The sequence below is a fragment of the Geotrypetes seraphini genome, chromosome 9 (genome assembly GCF_902459505.1).
Source record: "Geotrypetes seraphini chromosome 9, aGeoSer1.1, whole genome shotgun sequence".
Classification (NCBI taxonomy): Eukaryota; Metazoa; Chordata; class Amphibia; order Gymnophiona; family Dermophiidae; genus Geotrypetes; species Geotrypetes seraphini.
This window is the reverse complement of record NC_047092.1, coordinates 10,970,063-10,994,750: the sequence shown is the minus strand read 5'-3', so window position 1 is coordinate 10,994,750 and position 24,688 is coordinate 10,970,063. Positions and strand designations below refer to the sequence as shown.

The 24,688-nt window shown below is 39.5% G+C and overlaps 1 protein-coding gene across 1 annotated transcript in view; it reads left to right on the top strand.

Annotated features, from left to right (window-relative positions):
- NET1 (neuroepithelial cell transforming 1) overlaps nt 1–24,688 on the top strand; it is an 87,271-nt gene that overhangs the window by 39,712 nt on the left and 22,871 nt on the right. The window contains exons 2-3 of the mRNA XM_033958038.1: nt 3,211–3,277; nt 6,500–6,559. Of these exons, the coding sequence (XP_033813929.1) occupies nt 3,211–3,277; nt 6,500–6,559 (127 nt within the window). The remainder of the gene's footprint in view (nt 1–3,210; nt 3,278–6,499; nt 6,560–24,688) is intronic.

Sequence of the window (24,688 nt, the reverse complement as noted above, 5' to 3'; positions counted from 1 at the left end):
TGCGTTAAGAATATGCTGCCTGCTTGTCCTGGGATAAAGCACAGTTACTTACCGTAACAGGTGTTATCCAGGGACAGCAGGCAGATATTCTTACGTCCCACCCTCCTCCCCGGGTTGGCTTCTTAGCTGGCTTATCTTAACTGGGGACCACGCTCTCCTCCGTCGGGCGGGAAGGCACTCGCGCATGCGCAGTGCGGCCAACTAGAACTTTCTAGTTAAAAAGGTCCGTACCGGGGCTCCGTCAGTGACGTCACCCATGCGTTAAGAATATCTGCCTGCTGTCCCTGGATAACACCTGTTACGGTAAGTAACTGTGCTTTAGGGCGGCTTAAAGTCTAAAATACACTAATGTGCGTACATTAGATACAATAAAATCATAATTAAAACATAGATACATTTATACATGATACTTAGGTGGGAATTACAAAAGGTGGAAGGGGTAGGGTAGTAAGAGGGAATGACATAGATATGGGTGATTTACAAGTTGGCAGGGTAGGACTTAAACACAGCTACAAAAAAGTAGGCTTTCAACCTGGACTTGAAGACTACCAGAGACTAGATTTGATGCACTCAGTCAGGCAGGTTATTCCAGGCATATGACGCAGCAAGATAGAAGGGACAGAGTTGGGACTTGGCAACAGAGGAGAAGGGTACCGACAAGAGACTCGCCAGGATGCAGTATATGGAGAGACAAGAGAGGAGAGATACTATGGAGCTGCAGAATGAATGCACTTGTAGGTCAGTAAGAGGAGTTTGAACTGCACACTTATCCCTCCCTATTCGCAGGGGTTAGGGGCAGAGCTGGCCCGCGAATATGGAAAATTTGCGAATAACTTTTGGGCCGGCTCTGACTCACCCCCGGACTTACCTGGTGGTCTAGCGGTGACACGGGGCAGGAGTGATCTTCCTACACTCCTGCCTCGTGCAGAGCTGTGCTGTGAGTTTCCTTGGTCTCACGAGACTACAACAGGAACTCCCTGTTGTCTCGGGAGACCAAGGGAACTCGCAGCACGGCTCTGCATGGGGCAGGAGTGTAGGAAGATCGCTCCTGCCCCATGTCACCGCTAGACCACCAGGTAAGGTCCGTGCTCCTGGGGTAGCTGCTCGCCTCCTCTGCCTCCTATGGCCCCCCTCTGCCTCCCTCTTTGCCCCGATCCAAGTCCTGGGACCGTTGTTTTTTTTTTTAATGCGGGCTGCCAATGAGCGTCTCTCTGGGGGGGGGGGGGCATGCAGAAATGAACAGGGAGCCAGTGAAGTGACTTGAGGAGAGGGGTAACATGAGCATAACGACACTGGCAGAATATGAGGCTTGCAGCAGAATTCTGAGGGAGAGAGATGGCTTAGTGGAAGACCTGTAAGAAGCAAGTTGCAGTAATCCAGGCAAGAGGCAACGGCTTGGATGAAGGTCTTAGCAGTGTGCTCAGAAAGGAAAGGTCAGATTGTAGTAATGTAGAGAGAAAAACAAATTTTGGCAGTCTATTGTATATGCGAAGGGAAGAGATGAGTCAACAATGACTCCAGAGTTACGAGCCAATGAGAGTGTTATCCACCGAAATAGAGAATGGAGGAAGGAGAGAGGCAGGTTTAGGAGGAAAGATGAGGAGTTCAGTCTTGGACATGCAGTATTTAATTTTAGATGACTGATAGAAATCCAAGTAGCAATGTCAGACGGGCTTATTTACCATCCACTTTCTAATAATTCCTAGCATCCTGTTTGCTTTTTTGGCCTTCGCAGTACACCAGGCAGACGATTTCAGCATATTGTCTACAATGACGCCTAGATCTTTTTCTTGAGTGCTGACTCCTAAGGAGGACGTTAGCATCTGATAACTAAATGATTTGGATTATTCTTCCCAATGTGCATCACTGTGCATTTGTCCACACTAAATTTCATCTGCCATTTGGATGCCCAGTCTTCTAATGTCCTCCTTGCATAGACTGAGGCAATTGTTTAAGTTTTTTATTTTTTTTTCAAGTTTATTTAACATTTCTAAGTGATCTACATAATAAAATTAGGGGATACGAGACAGTTAAAAATACAAACAAAACAAACTAAGAACAAACAACAACTAAGAAATAGGGGTAGAACTACAATGGTTTAAGGAAAGATAACAATGATGGAAAAGGGACCCTCGGCCATTCTTTCTCAAGGGACCCTCAGCCACAAGAGGGCACCCACTCAAACTCAGGGGCGGAAAATTTCATGGCGACACCAGAAAGTATTTCTTCAGAGAGAGTGGTTGATCATTGGAACAAGCTTCCAGTGCAGGTGATCGAGGCAGACAGCGTGCCAGACTTTAAGAATAAATGGGATACCCATGTAGGATCCCTACGAGGGTCAAGATAAGGAAATTGGGTCATTAGGGCATAGACATGTGGTGGGTAATCAGAGTGGCCAGACATGATGGGCTGTAGCCCTTTTCTGCCGTCATCTTCTATGTTTCTAAGATAATAGGTCGGGTAGCAGCAGTATAGGACAGTGATGTCAGCGGAGGATCACATTTTATTAATTGGAGTTAGTTCTTAAATTTTCAGTAATAACTCTAGGTAAATTACGTTCAGATACATTGGATATGTTCCTCTCCAATCCGAATTTTGTACCTAAGACAATAGAGGATTTAAGTGACTTTTGTAAGACCACAGGAGCAAAAATAAGATATGAACTGGGGTTACCTAGTTGATAGCCTGGTGCTAAGGCAATAACACTGGAAGAAAGGTCTGGCAGTCTGCTTCTGTACTTTTCCATGAAAACTCAATCGATTATTGCATTTTTTTTTCTTTGTAACTTAGTGTGGGAAAATTCCTCACCACCTGGCTGAAGACAGAATATAGCTCGGGATACTTATCCATAGGGTCACCATCAGTTGATATGGATTCAATAGCACTTAATGATGATGACAATTTACTGAATTTATAAAATGCATTTTGAAATATTCTCTTTCTTTTGTTGGTTTTTTGGTTGTTGGTATGATGAAATTAAAGTTGTGCATGATTGAAAAGTTGCAGGTTTCCTACATGAGTTGCTTTAACTACAGCAATCAGATTTTTGTTTGATCTGCTTTAAAATGTAGCAAATTTGATATGTTATCACCTATCTTTAAAGCCATTATCTTCTCAAAGGTTGAGGGTTGTTTTGCTGCTGTTTGGGTACTGTATAGGAGAATGTGGAGATAGCCTACACTGTTTACTTAATGGATTTTTTGTTCACAGGCATACACTCCACAGAGGCAGCTCTTTTACCTTTCTGACTCCTGGACCATATTGGGACTTCACTCTGGTAAAGTTTTAAATCTCTTCTAATTCTTTACTAAAATGTATTGGCAGACTGCTTAATGGAAATCTAGCTTTGTTACTTAATGTTCATCTATTTGGTTTCTTACTGTAGTTCCAGTGCAAAAGGAACAAGAGTCTTGACCAGTGGGTTATTCACCTCTACTCGTGAGTTTTTTTGCAGAAGTAATCGTCCACAGCTTTTTGGCTCTACCTCCTTGTATTAATGGGCTGTTCTCATCTCCTCAACTTTTCCTTCTGCAGGTGAGTTGAGAAGGTGTCTTTCCTTAGCACCATCAGCAGATGAATCCAGAGGATTGTGTTCATGAGGAGCTAGCTAAACTAAACGTAGATAAAGTGATGGGGCTGTTTGGTGTACTTACGAGGATATTGAAGGACTGCTTAGAACTGCAAGGTACAGGCGGAATAGAAGTCACTAATGTAATGTAACTTAGGGGAGTTCTGGTAGCTCCACCAGCTGACCTTTTCAATGCTTCTCTAGAATTGGTAGTGGAGAAGGGCAGATGTGGTCCCTCTCCACAAAATCTAATCTAGTCTTCATTTTATATACCGGGTCATCTCTCGTTGGAGCTCGACTCGGTTTACAAGAAGTCAAGAGACTAGAATATACATAAAATAAGGGTTTCAGAACTGCAGGCTCTGTTATATAGAGAGCCATTCCTCAGATTTACAGAGGCGGATGTGTCTATGCATGGTGCCTTCCTTTCTGTAAAAGGTGGTATTAGCGTTCCGTGTCAATCAGGAAGTCTGACTGCCTCCATTCCAGGTTGCAGGTGTAAAGAAAAGGACAAAGTGTTGGAGTTACTGGACATGAAGAGAGCTCTCTGTTATCTCGAGGTGATGAATGATTTTCATCGTTCAGATCATTTTTGGGGGGATCACCAGTCCCAGCGGAAGCCAGCATCTAAGGCTTCAATTTCCAAATGGATCCACATATTAACTATTTTATCTGACTACATTAGCTGTAGTAAGCAGCTGACAATCTCCTTGAAGGCACATTTCACCAGAAGTTTGGCTGCTTCAAGGCAGAATCATGTGCAGTTCTGCCCGACGAAAGTTGTAGGGTAGCTACGTGTCAACTCTCCATATTTTTTCACAAAATTCTACAGAGTGGATGTGAACATGCAAATGAACTCCGCTTTGGATCCTCGGTGCTAGCAGCACGCTTATCTGCCCGACCTAGACTCGGGACAGCTTTGGTACATCCCACTGGTCAAGCCTGTTGTTTCTTTTGCACTGGTAGAGAAGATTAGGTTCTTACCTAGGTAATTTTCTTTCCATTATAAAGGAGCATGAGTCTTGATGCCTGCCTTGTTGGATATCAATTTAACCTTCTTCCTTGTCTTGGACGTGTATGTGTTTTTCCAAACCTGCTTGCCTTGGAGCAGCCAAGAGTATGTAGATTGTTTTTCAACTATCCAGCAAGTACAATAAGTGATGTGATAACTCACTATGGCAAAGTCTGTGGAAGAGCCTATAATAGATGTATAAATGTGAGTGCTACTTGTGCTCAAGTAGGTGGCTTGTTTAGGTCTACCTTGCTTGTATTGAGTTTCAGGGGGGTTAATTGTCTTTGTTGTAGATCAGAAAAGACTTGACTTGATTGGGGAGTTCCCCATGCCCTCTTTGTTTCTCCTCTTTTAGGGGGGGTGATAAACTGCTTTGATACAAATTGAGGAGATGGAGACTGCCCACTGACACATAAGGAGGTGGAGCTGAAAAGCTGTAGATGATTACTTCTGTAAAAACTTTATATTGGAAAGAAGATTATTAAGGTAAGAACTTAATCTTCCCATTTGGCATAAAAGTAAACTTGCTACCAACTTTTTAAAAACTTTTTTTTTTTATTAACTCCTGAATAAGGGATTTCCAAATATGAATATTTTTTCATCAGTAAACAGGATTATGAGGCACACAAGTAGGTAACCTTTCATGTCCCTTAGAACCTACATCTTGGACTTGGTATAAATTTCTGAGCATGCATGTCCTTTCCCATGTTCTCAGAGTTGCTGCTTCTGTCATTGTTGTCATGTGCTTTGCTTGATTTCACATGTCTGATTTCTGCTGACAGGCATCCCCTGTATGGGTCATGCCTTTTTTTTTTTTTGGCAATTAAAAGAAACATACTGTATATACTCGAATATAAACTGGGATTTTGGGGCCTAAAAATTGGCCCAAAAATGGGGGTCCCAGTTTATATTCGAGCCAATACACACACCCCTTCCAAAATTATTGCAGGCCACCGCAAGGCTCTGCACCCTGCCGCCTTCTCTATCTTAACCTCCTACCTCTACTGCCAATCCCCGATGGAGGTGCAGTGGGCAGGAGCGAACTTTCCAAGTTCATGCCCCGCTGTTAACAGACTTCCGTGAGTGTCTTCGGCCGCTGAGAAGCACGAGCAGGCTTCCTTAATGGCTGGTGATGAGACTCATTCATTTAGCACTTAACAGCACTTTCTGTACTTGTAGGATAAGGCACTCCAGGTGACATCTGCCAAATGTCATGGTGGTGGCTTACATCAAAAGACAAGAGAGAACAAGGGACAGTGGCCTTCAGTCCCTGGTGGAATACTGGGATCCTCTGTTTCGTAAACCGATAGCATTGTGACAAAATACCTTCCTTCACTACACAAAATTGCATGGAGAAATTGTTTGAAGACTATTACAAAGGCATTCATTTTTTCCTTGTTTGACTAGCAAGATGGATCACCTACCAAGTGGGTAATACCATCTGACAGCACTGGGGCAGAATAGTTCAGAACTCAAAAAGTGCTGTAAAGAAAACTTTTGATTATAAGCACCCCTGCCCACATATCATGTGCCCACTTTGAAAGAAAGCCCATAAAATCTGTGGCTGCAAGAGACTTCTAGTTAGTGTCCTTAAACCTTGCACTCTGTGATGAATCCTTTTGTCAAAACACTTTTGTTCTTGGGAGGTGAAGGTACATGTAAGGATCAACAACAAGCATATTTGTTTAGGCATGGGAAAAGTAGGGTTAAGTTAGGGAGAGCCATTGTTGGAGCTAGTATGTTCTATCCTAAAAGCTGGTATTAAAGTACCTTAACTTGATCATTTCATTTCATATCCAATTTGTTAGAAATAACACTTCTCCCCACTCCCCATACCCAGCACTAAATACCCTCTCCTTTCATAGTTTAAAAAATTGCCTCCTATATTTTAATATAGTCCATATTTGTATTCTTATTAGAAAAGAAAACAGAGAGAGAAGGATGATGATGGTCTTAGTGTTTGCAGCCTTGAAATTAAGGTAAGTTAAAAATTGTGTGGTTATTTTTATTACATATGATTTTTTGGACCCCAGTTCGTTTTCAGAAATAGATAATTCTAAATCTAATAGATGCTGTCATTGTCATATTAATATAAGGACTTTGGATCATCTGTTATATTTTTGTCCACTGATACTTAGTTTCTGGAAGTCAATTTGGGGACAAATAAATCTCATTCTTGGATCATCTATCCCCTTATCTTATGAGGCAGTAATATGTGGTACGTTACTTCATGTTAAGCCTACTTTAGACAAGTATAAAAGTCGCCTTTTCCTGATCATGACAGGAATAGGTGTTCAACTGATCACATAATTGGAAGAACTATGTGTGTACCACGTATAAGTATGAAAGAATGATGGCGGAACATTTGGGGGACTAGTAAGTTCTTTAATGATGTATGGAGTCCATTGATTACTTTTGTTGCATTACAGTAAGGGTCATGTTTCTTCCCTTTTCATTAGATTTCTTTACACATCCAGGGAGGGTGGGTGGGGAGAGGGAAATGTACGTTGAGGAGTTAAAATATTTAATTATAATATTGAAATCATATCATCATCATATGTATTATTATATTAATAATTAAGATGAGGATGGGAGTAAATGATTGTTTAATGTAATAATTGTATAGTTATTAGTGCGTTCCATGCAGTATTTATGATTTACCAATTGTATTGCATTTTCAAAGTTTGAAAATCAATAAAGATTTAAACAATAAAAATTGTGTGTTACACAAGATTAATCAATTTATGTTTTTGCTATACTCATTTTCATTTCATGTCCTGTCCCCACGAGTTCTTTTCCTATCCCTGCCCCATTCCTGCAAGCTCCATCCTCACCTGCACAAGCCTCAAACACTTTAAAATCATAAGTGTTTGATGCTTGTGCGGTTAAGGCAGAACTTGGGACAGTGACAAAATTTGCGTGGACAGGACGGAGAAATTGAGTTCCTGCGGGGACGGGGAAACATTTGTCCCCATGTCATTCTCTACTTCCAAGTAATGTGCTTTATATTATTATAGATGTTTATGATTGAAATACATCTTATGTGAATTAAATCAAATTCTTATTTTCATTGTTTAAAATAGTACCGTATTTTCGCTCCATAAGACGCACCCTAGATTTAGAGGAGGAAAACAAGAAAAAAACATTCTGAACTAAATTCTCCCTGCCTGGCTCTGCACCCAACTCCACACTTCTTGCCAAGCTCTGCACTCTGTCACCCCTCCCTGCCAGGCTCTGTACCCTGTCCCCCTTCTGGTGGTCTAGTGGTAGGCCGGGACAGGAGGGATCCATCCCTGCCGACTAAAAACGGTACTGGGTGTGGATGTAAAATTGTTATTCATCCCCTCTTACTCCCCCAGTACTTTTAAAACACCCCCCTCCCCGCTGCTGCCGCCCCCTTTTAAAACACCCCTGTTTATTGTCCTGTTTGTGTTGATTTTTTAATGAGATCAATTTGTGTGTTTTTTGACCTATGAGACAGGTGCATCACACACTAAAATGTGGTGCTGTGTTTGGTCTGCATCTCCTTCGGGCCCCCTCGGTGATCCAGCGGAGAGGCGCGTGGGAGCCCTGCTCCGCCCCTCTCCAAGACCAGCGGCGGACCCAGCACTGAACCACAGCGCCAGCGGCGCACACTCTCCTTCGGGCCCCCTCGGTGATCCAGCGGAGAGGCGCGTGGGAGCCCTGCTCCGCCCCTCTCCAAGACCAGCGGCGGACCCAGCACTGAACCACAGCGCCAGCGGCGCACATTCTCCTTCGGGCCCCCTCGGTGATCCAGCGGAGAGACGCGTGGGAGCCCTGCTCCGCCCCTCTCCAAGACCAGCGGCGGACCCAGCACTGAACCACAGCGCCAGCGGCGCACATTCTCCTTCGGGCCCCCTCGGTGATCCAGCGGAGAGGCGCGTGGGAGCCCTGCTCCGCCCCTCTCCAAGACCAGCGGCGGACCCAGCACTAAACCACAGCGCCAGCGGCGCACATTCTCCTTCGGGCCCCCTCGGTGATCCAGCGGAGAGGCGCGTGGGAGCCCTGCTCCGCCCCTCTCCACGACCAGCGGCGGACCCAACACTGAACCACAGCGCCAGCGGCGCTCAATCACTTTCGGGCCCAAATTCATTAAAGTGGTGAGCAAAATAACTCGGAACCCCCTCACCAAGAACAGGAAGCTCATCACATACATCCACTCTTACGATCAACACTAATAGCTTACTAAACCACAGACCTCACAAAAAAAAAAAAAAAAAAAAAAAATGGCATTGCATACGCCAAAACTCATCCTTGTCATCATACTAACTGCCACATTTATAGCAAAATGGAAAACAGCAGGTTACCAAATCCGCACCATCCCTATCCTAACAACAACGCACAGACCTGTTCAACATACCAGAATATTCTACACCCCTAGAACACTAACTCCATGTCCATCCAGCCAAACTAACATTCCCACTATCTGGGGAAAAAGACCACCACCAAAGCCCAGCACAATCACACAAAAATACCAATCTTCACCAAGAACCATCATCAACACAACCACTACCCCCACCACAAAATTCACCACAATAGATTGCACATATATGAACATCAGATCCATTAGCCCAAAGGCAGAATTAATCAAGGACTGGCTGATCAAAGATAACCTAGGCTGCCTCTTCCTAACCGAAACATGGCTCACCTCGGATTCAGATCCATGCATTACAGAATTCTGCCCCAAAGGATATAAACTAGAATTAGTATGCAGAGAAAACAAAAGAGGAGGAGGTTTAGCAATCATAATAAAAAACAATCTCAACATTGATGTCCTAACCAAGTACTCCACCCCTTACCTAGATCTGCTAGCCTGCCAAATATCTGACAAATCACTAACCGGAAATCTGAATTGTCTTCTTTGCTACATTACTCCAGGCAAATGGAACACCTCAAAACAAGAACTTGAAGAATTCATCTTCCAGAACTCTCTCTCCTCCACACACAACTTGATCCTTGGAGACTTAAATCTCCACTTAGAAGATCAATCATCCAAACAAGCAACAGATATACTCTCATACCTCAATTCCCTATCCTACCAAATTCTCAACCCAGAACCCACTCACGAAAAAGGTCATCAACTTGATATAGCAGCTTACTCACCTCCAAACCAAAACACACAAAAAATTCACATCTCAAACGGGTCCTGGCACCCCACCCTCTGGTCAGACCATTACAAATATTCATTCACTATCAATTGGGCTCAAAATAACAGCAAACCCATCCCAAAAAAATCGCACATCAAGATCAGACCGAAAATCGAACATACCACATTCTGGAACACAGTTGACCCCGAAATAGACCCCAATAACCCCAAAGACTTCATAAACAGTTGGCGGACCCTCAGTGAAACCACACTAAACGAACTAGCTCCAATAAAAAACAAATACAAAATAGACAGACCATCCAATAAATGGTTCGACGACGAACTCTTACAATTAAAAAGGAAATGCAGACAACTAGAAAGGTCATGGAAAAAACAGAAACAAAATCTTACCAAAGATGAATGGAAAATCCAACTCAAACTATACAATACCAAACTGAAAGAAAAACGAAAAAACTTCTACTCTAAACTCATTGGCACAGAAAAACCAGACACTAAAAAACTTTTTGATATTGTAAGAAACCTCACCGACACCAAACCATTTCTCGCCACCCAAGGAAACCAAACTCCCACAGCCACCCAATTAGCGGACTATTTCAAAAACAAAATCATCACAACCAGATCCACATTCAACAATTCACGAACCAACTTAGAAGAAATACAAATCAATCCCACAGTAGATGAAGCAATACCAGCAGACAGGATCTGGAATACCTTCCCAAAGATACAATGGTCAGATGTGGACAAGCTCTACAAAAAATACAGCAAATCATCATGTGACCTGAACAACTGTCCCCCATACTTACTAACTACAGCCTCCACCAAATTTAAAGCCACCCTCACACTATGGCTTCAAACTACACTAAGGGAAGGTCACTTCCCACCAGAACTAGGAGAAATCATAATTACTCCTATCCTAAAAGATCCCAAAGGTCCTATAGACAATCCTACAAACTACAGACCAATCGCCTCAATCCCACTATACATCAAACTAACAGAAGGCCTAGTCGCACAATATCTCTCCAACTTCCTTGAAGACCATCACATACTGCATCCATCCCAATCTGGATTCAGATCTAACCATAGCACAGAAACTCTACTGATATCACTATTAGACACAGCCCGACAACACCTTAGCAAAGGAAACAAACTACTTCTCATTCAACTCGATCTCTCTGCCGCATTTGACCTAGTTGACCACCCCACACTACTCCAGACATTAGACGCAATAGGAATCTCTGGTAATGTTCACAACTGGTTCCAAGGCTTCCTTAAAACTCGAACATACAGAGTCAAGTCAAAAGAGCATCTATCCGACCCATGGTCAAACCCATGTGGAGTACCACAAGGATCGCCACTATCTCCTATATTATTCAACCTCTTCATAGCATCCCTCGGCATTACCCTAGACGCCCTAAACACAATATCATTCAGCTATGCGGATGATATAACAATTCTCATCCCCTTCAACATACAAGACCCCTTATCAACAAACCACCTGAAAATAATAATGGAAACGATAGAAAAATGGATGTCAAGTCATAAACTGAAACTGAACTCGGAAAAAACTAAATTCCTACTATTAGAGAAGGAAAAAAACCCATCATGCACAGAACTGGAATTAAACACAATCAAGTACCCAATGCAAAGCACACTCAAGATCCTAGGAATTCAACTAGACAGAAACTGCACAATGCAGACCCAAATCCACAAAATCATCCAAAGAGCATTCTTCACAATGCGTAATCTACGAAAAATAAGAAAATTCTTCATCAAGGATCAATACAAGATAGTAGTTCAATCCCTAGTACTAAGCATAGTAGATTACTGCAACAGCCTTTACCTATCATGCCCAAACTACATGATAAAACAATTACAGACAGTTCAGAACACAGCCCTCAGACTCATCTACTCCCTCAGCAAATTTGACCACATCACAAATGCTTACCTTGACTCACACTGGCTACCAATAAAAGCAAGATCCCAGTTCAAATTCTACTGTCTACTTTACAAAGTAACACACGGAACGGCACCCAGCTACCTAAACAAAAGACTACACCGTAATCGCTCACACAGACTAAGGAGAACTCAAAACCTATTCACTTACCCTCCTCTCAAAGGTACACGACGTAAGAAACTATACGACAGCCTTTTAGCCACTCAGGCAGCAAGAATTGACACTACCATTTCCAATCTACTGATCAAATCAATAGACATAAAAGAATTCCGAAAAGAAATCAAAACTCATCTCTTCAAAAAACACTTTCCTTCATCTTAACCTCAACATAGCACTAGAAATTACACACACGAACACCCCTCCATAAATATACCTAAACATTGTACAACTCACTTAATCATCCTACGATTTATCTACTACGTGCTCCAAATTTCTCCTGGAAACTTCCAGACTAACAATTGTTTTTTAAATCTTTATTCATTTTTTTTTGTGTTACAACAAGTGTTACAAATAAACTCAATAGAAACTTAAATACACACTTGACTAACTCATATATTAATATCAAGTATAACATTAATATAATAATCCCCTGTCCCACCCTCCTTCCCAAACAATAATACATAAATCAATTTTATTGTATATTTTTAAAATATTAATTTAGTATGTAATAATCAAAATTGAAAAACCCACCCCATTTCCCTCTTTACAATTATCTTATCATGGGAAAAATTCATTAGAGAAATCATGTTAACGGTCTTTAGATGTTTCCAGTGTTATTTATAGGAAAAATTATCCTTCATTACAAAAATCGGTTAATGGTCCCCATATTTTTTTAAATTTATTCATGTATCCTTTGTGTGTTGCAATAGCAAGTTCCATTTTGTATATGTGGCATACCGAATTCCACCAGAACATATAGTTCAATCTATCATGTTGTTTCCAATTGAATGTAATTTGTTGTATTGCAATTCCAGTTAAAATAAATAAAAGTTTGTTATTACTGGATGAAATTTGGCTTTTTGCTCTCATAGTTGTTCCAAATAATATAGTATCATATGTCAAGGCTACTGGATTTTCTAACATTCTGTTAATTTGGGGCCAAATTGATTTCCAGAATGATAGGATAAATGGACAAAAGAATAAAAGATGATCTAATGTCCCAATTTCAATATGACAGTGCCAGCATCTATTAGATCTTGAACTATCTATTTTTTGTAAACGAGTAGGGGTCCAAAAAGCTCTATGAAGAAGAAAAAACCAAGTTTGTCTCATAGATGCTGACACCGTACATTTTAGCCTCCAAGACCAAAGTCGTGGCCATTGAGATGCACTAATTTGGTGTTTTATCTCAATGCTCCAAATGTCTCTAAGACCATTTTTTGGTTTTTTATTTATATATCCAGATATTAATTTATACCACTGTGCGGCTTTGTGACCTATTGAGTCCATCTGGAAACATAAGAATTCCAAACTATGATATTTAGCGAGATCTTTCCATTCAGGGAACCCTTTCTGAATAGATTGCTTCAATTGCAACCATTTAAAATATTGTGTTTTATTGAGACCAAATTTTTGTTGCAATTGTGAAAACTCCAGCAATTTATCATTTTTAATTACATCATCCAGAGTGCGGATGCCTGCTATCATCCAATGTTTCCAGATGACTTTAAAACCGCCAATTTTGATCTTGGGGTTTAGCCATATAGTTTGGTTGGTTGATTTACTAATTGGAATTTGAGTAAGATTACTTATGTATTTTAGAGTTTTCCAGGTATCCATAAATATTTTATGATCTTTGTATAACCTTGGCATCTTGATACTAATTACATGATTAAGACGTAATGGAAACATAAGCCTCCATTCTAGCCAAAACCAGTCTGGAATATTATCTGTGGGTTCTGGGAGGATCCAATACATACCATGACGTAAGATATAGGCTTGATGATACCTATAGAAATTGGGAAAATTTACCCCTCCCTCCTTAATTGGTTTTTGTAATGACGCTAGAGCTATTCTTGGTTTTTTATTAAGCCATATAAATTTTGTCAAAGTCCTATTTATTTTTGTATAAAACGAATCTTGAAAGAAAACTGGTATCATCCCCATTTGGTAACATACAACTGGTAAAATCATCATTTTTACAGTTTGTACTCTTCCCCACCAAGATAAATGCAAAGGATTCCATTGCTCACACATTTCTATTACTTTTTGTAATAAGCATTTTTCATTAATTTTCATTGTTTCATCTACTGTTTTTGTTATCAAAATTCCAAGGTATTTGATATATTCTTCCTTCCAAACAAAAGGGAATGTATCAAATAAACCTTTTGTACAATGTATATTTAGTGGAAGAATTTCTGATTTATTCCAATTAATTTTATATCCTGAAAATTTTCCAAATTTCTCAATCAATTCAAGTAGATGTGGAATGGTGGATTCTGGATTCTTCAGATATAATAATAAATCATCTGCGTAAGCAGATATTTTATATTCTTTATCTGAATGAGGTATACCCTGTATCTCCTTAGCTTGTTGGATAGCTAATATTAAGGGTTCTAAAACAATATCAAACAGCAAAGGGGATAAGGGACATCCTTGTCTAACTCCTCTCTGTAGATCAAATTTTTCTGAAAACGTATTATTAATATATAGTCTAGCAGAAGGGGAGCTATACATTGTTTGTATCATTTGTATAAATCCAGGACCTATACCAAACCATTCCATTGCTTGATACATAAAAGGCCATTCTACTCTATCAAAGGCCTTTTCTGCATCTAATGAAATTGCAAAAGTAGGTTCGTTAATTTTCTTTGTTAAATATAACATATGGAATGTTAATCTGGTATTGTGAGATGAATGTCTTTGAGCAACGAATCCTGTTTGATGCATACCTATTATATGGGGGAGAGCTTTAGCTAATCTTAGCGCAAGTGTTTTTGCTAATAATTTTCCATCTACATTTATTAAAGATATTGGTCTATAGTTTGATACCAAAGTGGGATCTTTATTGGACTTTGGCAAAACAATAGTCAAAGATTCTGCTATAGTGCCTTTAATACAACCTTTATTGAGTTGATATTGATAAAGATTTAATAAATAGGGTAATAAAAAGTTTTGAAATGTTTTATAAAATTCCACTGTATATCCATCACCACCTGGAGCGGATCCAACTCTAAGGGACTCCAAAGCTGTTCCTAATTCTTTTAGTGATATTGGTTCTTCCAAACTTCGTTTTATATGTTCAGGAATTTTTGGACCCTCTAACATTTTTAAAAATTCAAAACCATCTTTTTCTTTATTTAGATAATTTTCGGAAGAATAAAGAGATTTATAGAATTTTAAGAATTGTTTTAAAATAGGTTCAATTTGTGTATATGTATTTCCATTTTCATCTTTTATTGCTATTACTTTTGTTTTTCTTTTTTTCGCTTTAAGATAGTTTGCCAATATTCTTCCTGATTTGTTTGAATTACCATAGTACAATGTTTGTTGAGAAAATAAATCTTTCCTAATCATCTTAGATGAGATTTCATTATATTTACCTTTTAATTTTAATAATTCTTGTTGAATAGAATATTCCCATTTTTCTATAAGTTTTGATTCTAAATTTTTAATCTCTTTTTCTAATATTAAAAATTGTTTTTTAATTTGTTTTTTTAGAAAAGCCGAATAGGAAATTATTTGTCCTCTAATTGTTGCCTTAAAGGCATCCCATAAAGTTTCTCTATTAATATCATCATTATCATTTATTTGAAAAAATTCTTTCATTTTTGTTAGAAGATTTTCACAAAAATTTTTGTCAACCAACATTGTACTATCCATTTTCCAAATTGGTCTATTATTATTTTGATTTGTAGTTTTAATTTTGATCCATACTCCACCATGGTCAGATAGAATAATTGGATCAATGGCTGCTTGTGTCACTTGATGTGCAAGATGTTTTGAAGTAAAGATATAATCGATTCTTGAAAAAGAATTGTGAACATGAGAACAGAAAGAAAATTCCCGACCATCAAAATGAAGTATTCTCCATATATCTATTAAATCACAAGATTGAATCAAATTATCTAGTCCCATAGATTTCATAACTCTACCTGGGTTTTTATCTAATAAAGGATCCATTACAGCATTGAAGTCCCCTGCTACTATAAGATTTGAAGTAGCCAGTGGTATGATCAGTTGTTGAAGAGTTTTAAAGAATTCATTTTGGTTCGAATTAGGGGCGTATATATTGATTAACGTCATGGTAGTATTTCCCATATTCATTTCCACCATTATCCATCTTCCATGAATATCTGAAGCTTTTAGTTTAAATGAAGCAGAGCATTTTTTGTTAATTAAAATAGCGACACCTGCCTTTTTCCCTATAGCTGGTGAGAAAAAACACTGTTTGACCCAGCCTCCTTCTAGTTTTTTAGATTCTATATGTGAGAGGTGGGTCTCTTGTATAAGGCATATATCAGCATCTTGCCTTTTTAAAAATAATAGTGCTTTTTTCCTTTTTATCATATGATTTAGACCGTTAACATTTAAAGACATAATTTTAATATCCATTTATTTTTAAATTTTCAGGTATTAAATTATGTATATTTTCCCAATGTTTTAAGTATTTCATTTCTCTTTTTTCCTTTATTCCCATGAATTCCTTATATATTTCCCTTTTATACCCTCCCATCCCTCTTATCCCTCCCTTCCCCCCCTTATTAATTACGAAAACTTGGATACGCAGGTTGAGGTTAGATTTAGATAACTCCCACAAGCTATTAACAATTATCTAAAGTACTACCATTTTTTTTTTTTTTTTTTTTTTCCCTCTATTTTTGTATATTTTCTTTTATTTTATTATTAATTGTAAGAATAAGTAAAAAGTTTTTCATTCTTATGTATTGAAAAATTATTTTCTGTATTTGTATATCTTTAGATACATAAGAATGATTATATTAAATCAATTATATCTAAGAACATTTCAGTTATTATTCATTTCTTTTAGGTGGTATATTATTTTACTTTAAAAAGCTTTCCAATTTAGCCTCTTTCCTTAGAACTGTAACAAGAGTTTATAGCACAGGAATCCACTCATCTCTTATATTCATTATTTTCTTATGATTCAGGAGAGAGTTGTCAATTAAGAGGAGCTAACATTCCCATCAGTGTTCTTGTAAGTTCTGTCTCAATAGCATACTCTCTAGACATTTATAATTTTAAAGTATCTGAGGCCTGTGTAGACAAGAGTGAAGTCCTGTGCCAAAAACCCTCCTTTTATCTCCCATTGAGGATTCCCAGGTTGAATTATTGTGGATACTAAATTAAATTTAATAAATAAAAGAACATAAAATTTGCGTTTCAGACTTATTCTTTTCATATATTTCGTATTTGAAATGCTTTTAATGTATCTGAAACGCAAAATTAAACCTGAAGTACCACCTTCAACCTGAAATACAACAATCCAATCACTACATCTTTTTTTTTTTTTTTTTTTTTTTCCTTTCAATCTTCTTTGTGATTGAAGGATGATTTTCTTTCTCACTATTACTCCGCTTTCAAGATTTCGGATTCAATCAGTACATTTTTAAGTTTGTTGAAGAAACTTTCTTCGTCATCATTTGAGTTCGGAGATGTGTTTCAAATCATTTACGTTCCTGCCATTAAGTTTATTCTATTTATTCTGAGTAGAATTTTTATATTTTTCAGTTTTCTTGTTTTCTATGGAGAATGTTACAAGTTGTTTAAGTCTTTAATTTGATCCTTGTGTGTTCTTTTTCCATTGTTTTCCGTTTTGATCTATCTTTAACCGTCAATAAACTTTAGTATGAACCCATTAATTATTTTTTAGATTGTCATAGGTTGTTCCAGTTGATTTATAAATTCCTGTAGTTTTTTTGGATCTGTAAAGTTTTGCGTTTTGTTAGCGACGGTAACCTTCATAATTGCCGGGTACAGGAGCCCAAATCTAGCTCCTAGAGATCTTAGTTGTGGTCTCATATCTAAGAATTGTTTTCTTCTTGTTGCTGTTTCTTTTGCAAAGTCTGGGACAATGTATATTTTTGAATCTTGGCATTTAAGATTTTTGATTTCCTTGGCTAATTGGCATATTTCAATTGCTTGTTGGTGTCTTAAAAGTTTGAAAATTAAAGTTCTTGGACCTGTTTGAGTGTTATTTCTTTGTGTTGGAATCCTATGAGCTCTTTCAATTTCCAGTTCCGTTTTAAATTTCAATGGTAGTATTTTAGGTAGAAATTTTTCAAGAAATGCAATCGGATCATTCTTTTCCACTCCTTCAGGTAATCCGATTATTCTTAAATTATTCCGTCTTTCCCGATTTCGGCTGTCTTCAAGATTTTTTTTTATCTCTATTATTTCTTTCCATATGATTTTGCTGTGATTCATGTCTGTATTTAATTGTTCTGTAATATCTTCTAATGTTGAAATTCTATTCTCTGTAATGTCCACTCTTTTAGTTAGGATTGCAGCATCTTCCATTGCTTTTTGTAGTTTTTTGTTACTATCTAAGACAATTTCTTTTATTTGTCTTAGTTCTTCCATAACATCCAGATTTTTTTCTGTTGGTAATGGGATTTTAGAGGGTGTACCTGGCTCAGGTTTCGACCTCTTATTGCTTCCTGATGTTCCAGCTCCTAAGTCAGCTTTATTTTGTTTAGTTGAAGTCATATTTCAATATATATTTTAGTTTTTTTTTTTTTTTTTTTTTTATTTGGTAGTAATTCTTTTTAATATATTTTTTTTTATATTTGCTTATAAGGAGCTATTCGTTTATCCAACCTTTCATCCAAGCCACGCCCCTTTTATTCAATATTATTAAGGCAACTGTAAGTTATTTGTTTTTAGGCTCTATTGCAGACTCGTTGTTGGCACCTAGCCTGAAAAAATTTGTAGCCTTCTTTTCTAGCTCTCCTCTTACAAGCCCAATCGCAGCTTTTATCGAGGAGAGCAATATTCCATCCAATATATTACTTCAATCTTTCAATGTGCATGTATTTGTATTTCAGTGTCTCTCAATTACCTCAATGTCACTTTTCTTCAGGTCAAAGAAAATACCAATCCTTTTATTTGACCTTCCTCAGAGCCCAAAAACCTATAGTCTCTTATATCTGAATCTCTTGAATTACAGCATGAGAGATTAACATTTATATTGAATCTTTCACAGTTTATTTTTGAAGTTAGCAGCAAGGAAATAGTTAAAAACCGTTGCCAAGTAGCTTTCACTGCAGATCTCTCCTCATTTCCAGCAGAGGACAGTTATTTCAAGCAGCCCATTACCTGAATTAAGCAGGCATCAGGCATTTCAAAAAAAAAAAAAACTTATCCTTGTCAGTAGGCAGCTCACCGGCCGACCCAGACTTTGTAAAAGTTTCTTTTTTTCCGATCCAAGATGGCCGCGGTCGTGTTGCAACGAGCAACTGCCTGCTAACACCCACCTTCGGGAAATCTTTCCTCTTCAAGACAAGACACTTGCACTTTCCTCTTGCTCTCTGCCAGAGAGCTTTGATCGTGCTAAAGAGGAAGGAAAGCCTCTCTGGCCTCACGGCGTCCCGGACCAGCCCACCCTGGCAACGTTTAAAAGTAAATATTGTTGTTTCTGCCTGGGGGACCCGATCTTGCCGTTTCTGCCAGCGGGGACCCAATCTTGCCGCGTTTGTCAGCGGGACCCGATCTTGCAGCTTTTGCCAGCGGGGACCCGATCTTACCGGCTCTGTCAGCGGGGATCTGATCTTGTCGTCTCTGCTTGGGAGACCCGATTTGCTGTCTTTGCCGTTGAGACGGATTCAGCCCTCCACACCTCGTTTTTCAGAAAACAATGAAAACGGCACTTTTTTTTTTCCGATTTTCCCCTTCAATTGACTCTCCCACCTAATCAAAGAGGTAAACTCCAATTTATATACTTTTTAAGAACGTTTTTTTGTAGTTTTTTTTTGAAATTAAGCTTGTTTATACAGGAGCTCTTTCTTCATCCAACCGTCATCGTTCGCGTCCAAGCCACGCCCAAAGTCCAGACTAACAATTGTAACTTGATACATTCCTGATTCTATGTACTGTAATATTCCTGAATTTGTCCAGTCTCTTAAATTGTAATCCGCTTAGAACCGCAAGGCACAAGCGGAATAGAAATCTGTAATGTAATGTAATGTAATCTCTTGTGGATTAATACAATATATTCACTTATTTGTTCATTATCCTGGCTGCTCTTTGGAATTCCATTGTTCAAACCCACTTCACTGGATTTTTCCGCAGGGTCATCATTCTGTTTGGACCAGAGGAAAGGAAATGTTAATCTCTTGTCCAAGTTTTTAATAGCAATAATATTTTATGTGTTCGTTTCAAAGATTTAAATGAAGTGTTTGACATTTTCCATGCCTCATCAGTCTATATAGAAATTTACATTCTGCTTAGCGTCACCGTACCTCCCAATACTTTTAAAACACCCCCTCCTCGCCACTCCCTTTTAAACACCAGCCTGCCACCGCTGTAGTACCAGGTGGTCCAGTGTGTTTCCCTCCATTGCAAGCGGTACACAAGTCAGGAGCAAGCTTTCTGCGCTCCCGCTTGGGCCCACGCCGCTATCTGAATGGCTGCGAGTTCTCGCAGGACTCGCAAGAACGGATGGCATCCATTCAGATAGTACCACGGGGCCAGGCAGGAGCACAGAAAACTTGCTCCTGACCTGTGTGCCGCTAGCAAGGGAGGGAAACACAGTGGACCACCAGTACTACAGTGGCGGTAGGAGAGTGTTTTAAAAGGGGGCGGTGGTGGGGAGGGGGGTGTTTTAAAAGTACTGGGGGATATGGTATGGAGGGATGATTTAAAAGTACAGGGGGTGATTTCTACAGGGCTAGGTGGGTGCCTGTATTTTGGGCACCAGGTACTATGGCAGAGGGTGGGAGGGTGTTTTAAAATGTGCAGCAGCGGCATGTTTTAAATGGATGGGGCAGCGGTGTGGAGGGGGGGGTTAAAAATTGTATCTTGTATTGAGTAGCAGATCTTCCTCTCCCCTAACTCTGGAGAGGGGGAAATTCAATCAATTAAGTAGGCCTGTTGGTACATCAGCTTCATACATATTACTTTGCTTTAATTTTGTAATCAAAGATATTCAAAATGATATAGTTAAGTTTCATTTCAGCAAAGATTCCACAAAAAAGGTTGCAAGCTTAATTTTTTTTTTTTTTAAAGGAGTGTGAAAAGAATACTCCCCTAGTTTTGGCTAACTGAAAACCGCAGAATGCTGGCTTTCATAAATGAAAATGCAGATTGTAAAAGTGATGTACGACTGCATTTCAGTTTGTGTCCCAGACTGGAACACTCTGTGTATGTGGTTTTTATGAAAGTACTTTCAAGCTTCAAAAAGGATCTTTGTACTAGTACAAGTTATTTCATTCACCAAGGAGCTTGTGTGTAGGATAACTTTGAAGGTGTCTAGGTAGGAAAAAAAGTTTGGCCCTGTATATTTAAAATTGTATTTTATAAATGGTTGGGTGAATGCAGAAAATTAATGTATTGCACTGTGCGTATGCCACACACACCAGGAAAAAATAATTTATAAATGAATATCTTTGAAAAAAGGTATAAGCAGCATTGCATAAACGCAGGATTTGATTTTGCTGCTTTATCCATGTAAATGCTTAGGTGAGAGTGGCTAATTAGGGAGCTGTCCTGCGGCATTCTCTCAAAGGGCAATTTTGATCACTGGAGAAAGCCTAATTCCTCCTACAAGCGCTCCTTTAAACTCCAGCTCCAGACTTGGGCCTAGATGCACTTCAAGGATCAGTAAGACTATGTGGCTCTGCACTGATCCGATTATTTGGCCGGTTCAGAAAGAGCTATTGATGCATTAAAAAGTTTGCATGCAAATGATTCACACGGATGTTCGCCATAATCCTTGACTCTCCAATTCAATGGATCACTGTGAGAGCAACTCTCACACTTGCACAGAGCCGGCAGGGGAAGCCCGAACAGCTGAGAGGCAGAAGAGAGCCTCCTACCCCGCTATTCGGGGTAGGAAACTTTTTTTTTTTTTTTTACTTTTCTTTTAATGGGCATAGATGCTGTGCATGTGTAACATGCACAATACCTTGCCCTATTTTTTTTTTAAACAAGCCCTCCCCATTGACTCCTGACGAACACGGAGCCAGGATTCCTCCCCCCCCTACTAGCAAAAGTCAGCAGGAGGGATGGCCATCTGCCCCTCCCCTCCCCCATGTGAGACAAAAATGGCAGGAAGGATGCCCAATCCCTCCTGCCATGCTGACGACCCCCCTACTCCCTTGGAAGCAAAAAGGTAGGAGGGATGCTCAATCCCTCCTGCCACCAAAGGCCTACCTCCCACACCAGGCGCTCCCTCAAACATCCCCTTCCCTCCTGCCACTGGTGGTCTCTCGAGACCCCACCTCCAACCTCTGAATTCCCCCCCCCCCGGTACATTTTTAGAGAAGTTGGAGTGGGAGAGAAGCTAAATCCATCCCTCTTGAAGGCCCACCATTTCAAAATGACAGGCCTTTCCCTCCCATGTGATTCACGGGGAGGGGCCTTAGCTGTCTGAGCCAATCAGGGCCTTAGTCACCTCCCCGTGCATCACATGATGCACCAGGGAGGGAAAGGCCCACCATTTTTAACTGGCGGTCTTACAAACAAGACGGACTGACCTTCCCTCCTGCTCCAACTTCTCTAAAAAGGTGGGGGGGGGGTAGTTTCGGGGGATTGCTGATGGCAGGAACGAGTGGGCACAGTCTCTGTCTCTATCACCTCTACCGGGAGATTGTTCCATGCATCAACCACCCTTTTTGTTAAAAAAAACTATTTCCTTACATTACTCCTGAGCCTATTACATCTTCATAAGAACATAAAATTTGCCACTGCTGAGTCAGACCAGTGGTCCATCGTGCCCAGCAGTCCGCTCATGCGGCGACCCTTAGGTCAAAGACCAGTGCCCTATTTGAGTCTAGCCTTACTTACGTATGTTCTGGTCCAGTAGGAACTTATCCAACCTTGTCTTGAATCCCTGAAGGGTGCTTTCCCCTATAATAGCCTCCGGGAGAGCGTTCCAGACCTCCACCACTCTCTGGGTGAAGAAGAACTTCCTTACCTTTGTAGGAATCTTTTCCCTTCTAACTTTAGCGAGTGCCCTCTCATTCTCTTCACCTTGGAGAGGGTGAACAATCTCTCTGTCTCTACTAAGTCAATTTCCTTCAATATCTTGAATGTTTCAATCATGTCCCCTCTCAGTCTTCTCGTTTCAAGGGAGAAGAGGTCCAATTTCATCCTATGCCCTCTCATTACAGAGCTTCCTTTCAAATGAAAAAGACTCGACTCTTGCGCATTTATGCCATGCAGGTATTTAAACGTTTCTATGATATCTCCCCTCTCCCGCTTTTCCTCCAAAATATACAGATTGAGATCTTTAAGTCTGTCCCCATATTCCTTATGACTAACATCACACACCATTTTAGTAGCCTTCCTCTGGACCGACTCCATCCTTTTTATATCTCCAGACTGCAAACGAGGTCTCACCAGTCTTATACAGGGACATCACTACTTCATTTTTCCTACTCCTCTTTATGCACCCTAGCATTGTTTTAGCACTTTTCAACCTGTTTGACCATGTTAAGATCATCACATATAGTCACACCCAAGTCCAGTTCTTCTGTCGTGCACATAAGTTCTTCACCCCCTAAACTGTACTGTTCCCTCGGGTTTTTGCAGCCCAAATGCATGACCTTGCATTTCTTAGCATAAAACTTTAGCTGCCAAATTTCAGACCATTCTTCAAGCTTTGCCAGTTCTTTTTTCAAGTTAGTCACACCATCCTGGGTGTCTACTCTATTGCAGATTTTGGTATCATCTGCAAAGAGGCAAATCTTTCCTGACAGCCCTGCAACAATATCGTTTATAAAAAATGTTAAAAAGAACAGACTCAAGAACAGAACCTTGAGGCACACCACTGGAAACATCCCTTTCCTCAGAGTGATCTCCATTGATCAACTACCCTCTTGTCACCTTCCACTCAACCAATTCTTGACTCGGCCTGTCACTTTGGGACCCATTCCAAGGGCACTCAGTTTATTTATTAGACGCCTGTGTGGAGCAATGTCAAAAGCTTTGGATTCTTCTTGAAAGTTCATTTCTGGTAGTCTGACAGAGACATTTTATATAGAAAATGACACATTTTATATAGAAATTGATTGGAATCTGCTGACAATAGAAGTGCTCGAAGTACTATCATAGTCAGAGAACTTTCCCTATATTTCTCAATATGTAACAGGAAATAGAAATTCATTGCCCATTTGGGTTCTAGATTTAAATATAGATCAAAAAGGGAAATTAATCAACAGTAACTTAAAAGTATGAGATCACCATGCCAGTGTGTGTCCAAATGCTCTTCTTCCGTAGCTTTTGTGTTTAATTTTAGCTACATCAAAGCTTCCAAGGGAACCCTTGCTGGTATTGTGTGGGGTGTTGTGTTTTTTGGGTTTTTTTGGGGGGGAAGGGCAAGCTCTAAAGTTAGCTAAATTCATTTAGTGTGGATGTTTTAAGTTATAGATACTACTATATACAAGTCAAGTTAATGCACTGGAAGATCATCACTATTTGATGTTGCATTATTTTCAAAGTCTTATTGACCATAACTCATTATTTTTCTAATTGCAAACATTCCCTGTGTAATGAATATACACCTTGTAGCAAACCCTCAAATTGATTCCACAAAATAGGCAAAATCAATTCCCCTATCTTTCACTAGAGGGTGCTACATGGTGCTGTAGGCTGAGAAAATGTAAAGAAGACAAAAACTCCAGAAAACATCATGTAGGACCGTGGATGGAAGGAATGAAAGAAGCAGTTCTCTATTGTAAGGGCAGAGGAGAAGTGTGATGCAAAGTATTATGAGGTTTGTTTGTTTTTGTCCAAATTAGATAGTAAAATTTTAGCTGCACAGTTTTTACAAATTCAAATATATTTTATCTTATTTTGCAAAATTGGTTTTCCATTGCACTAATTTGAACCTAAAATAGCAACCTT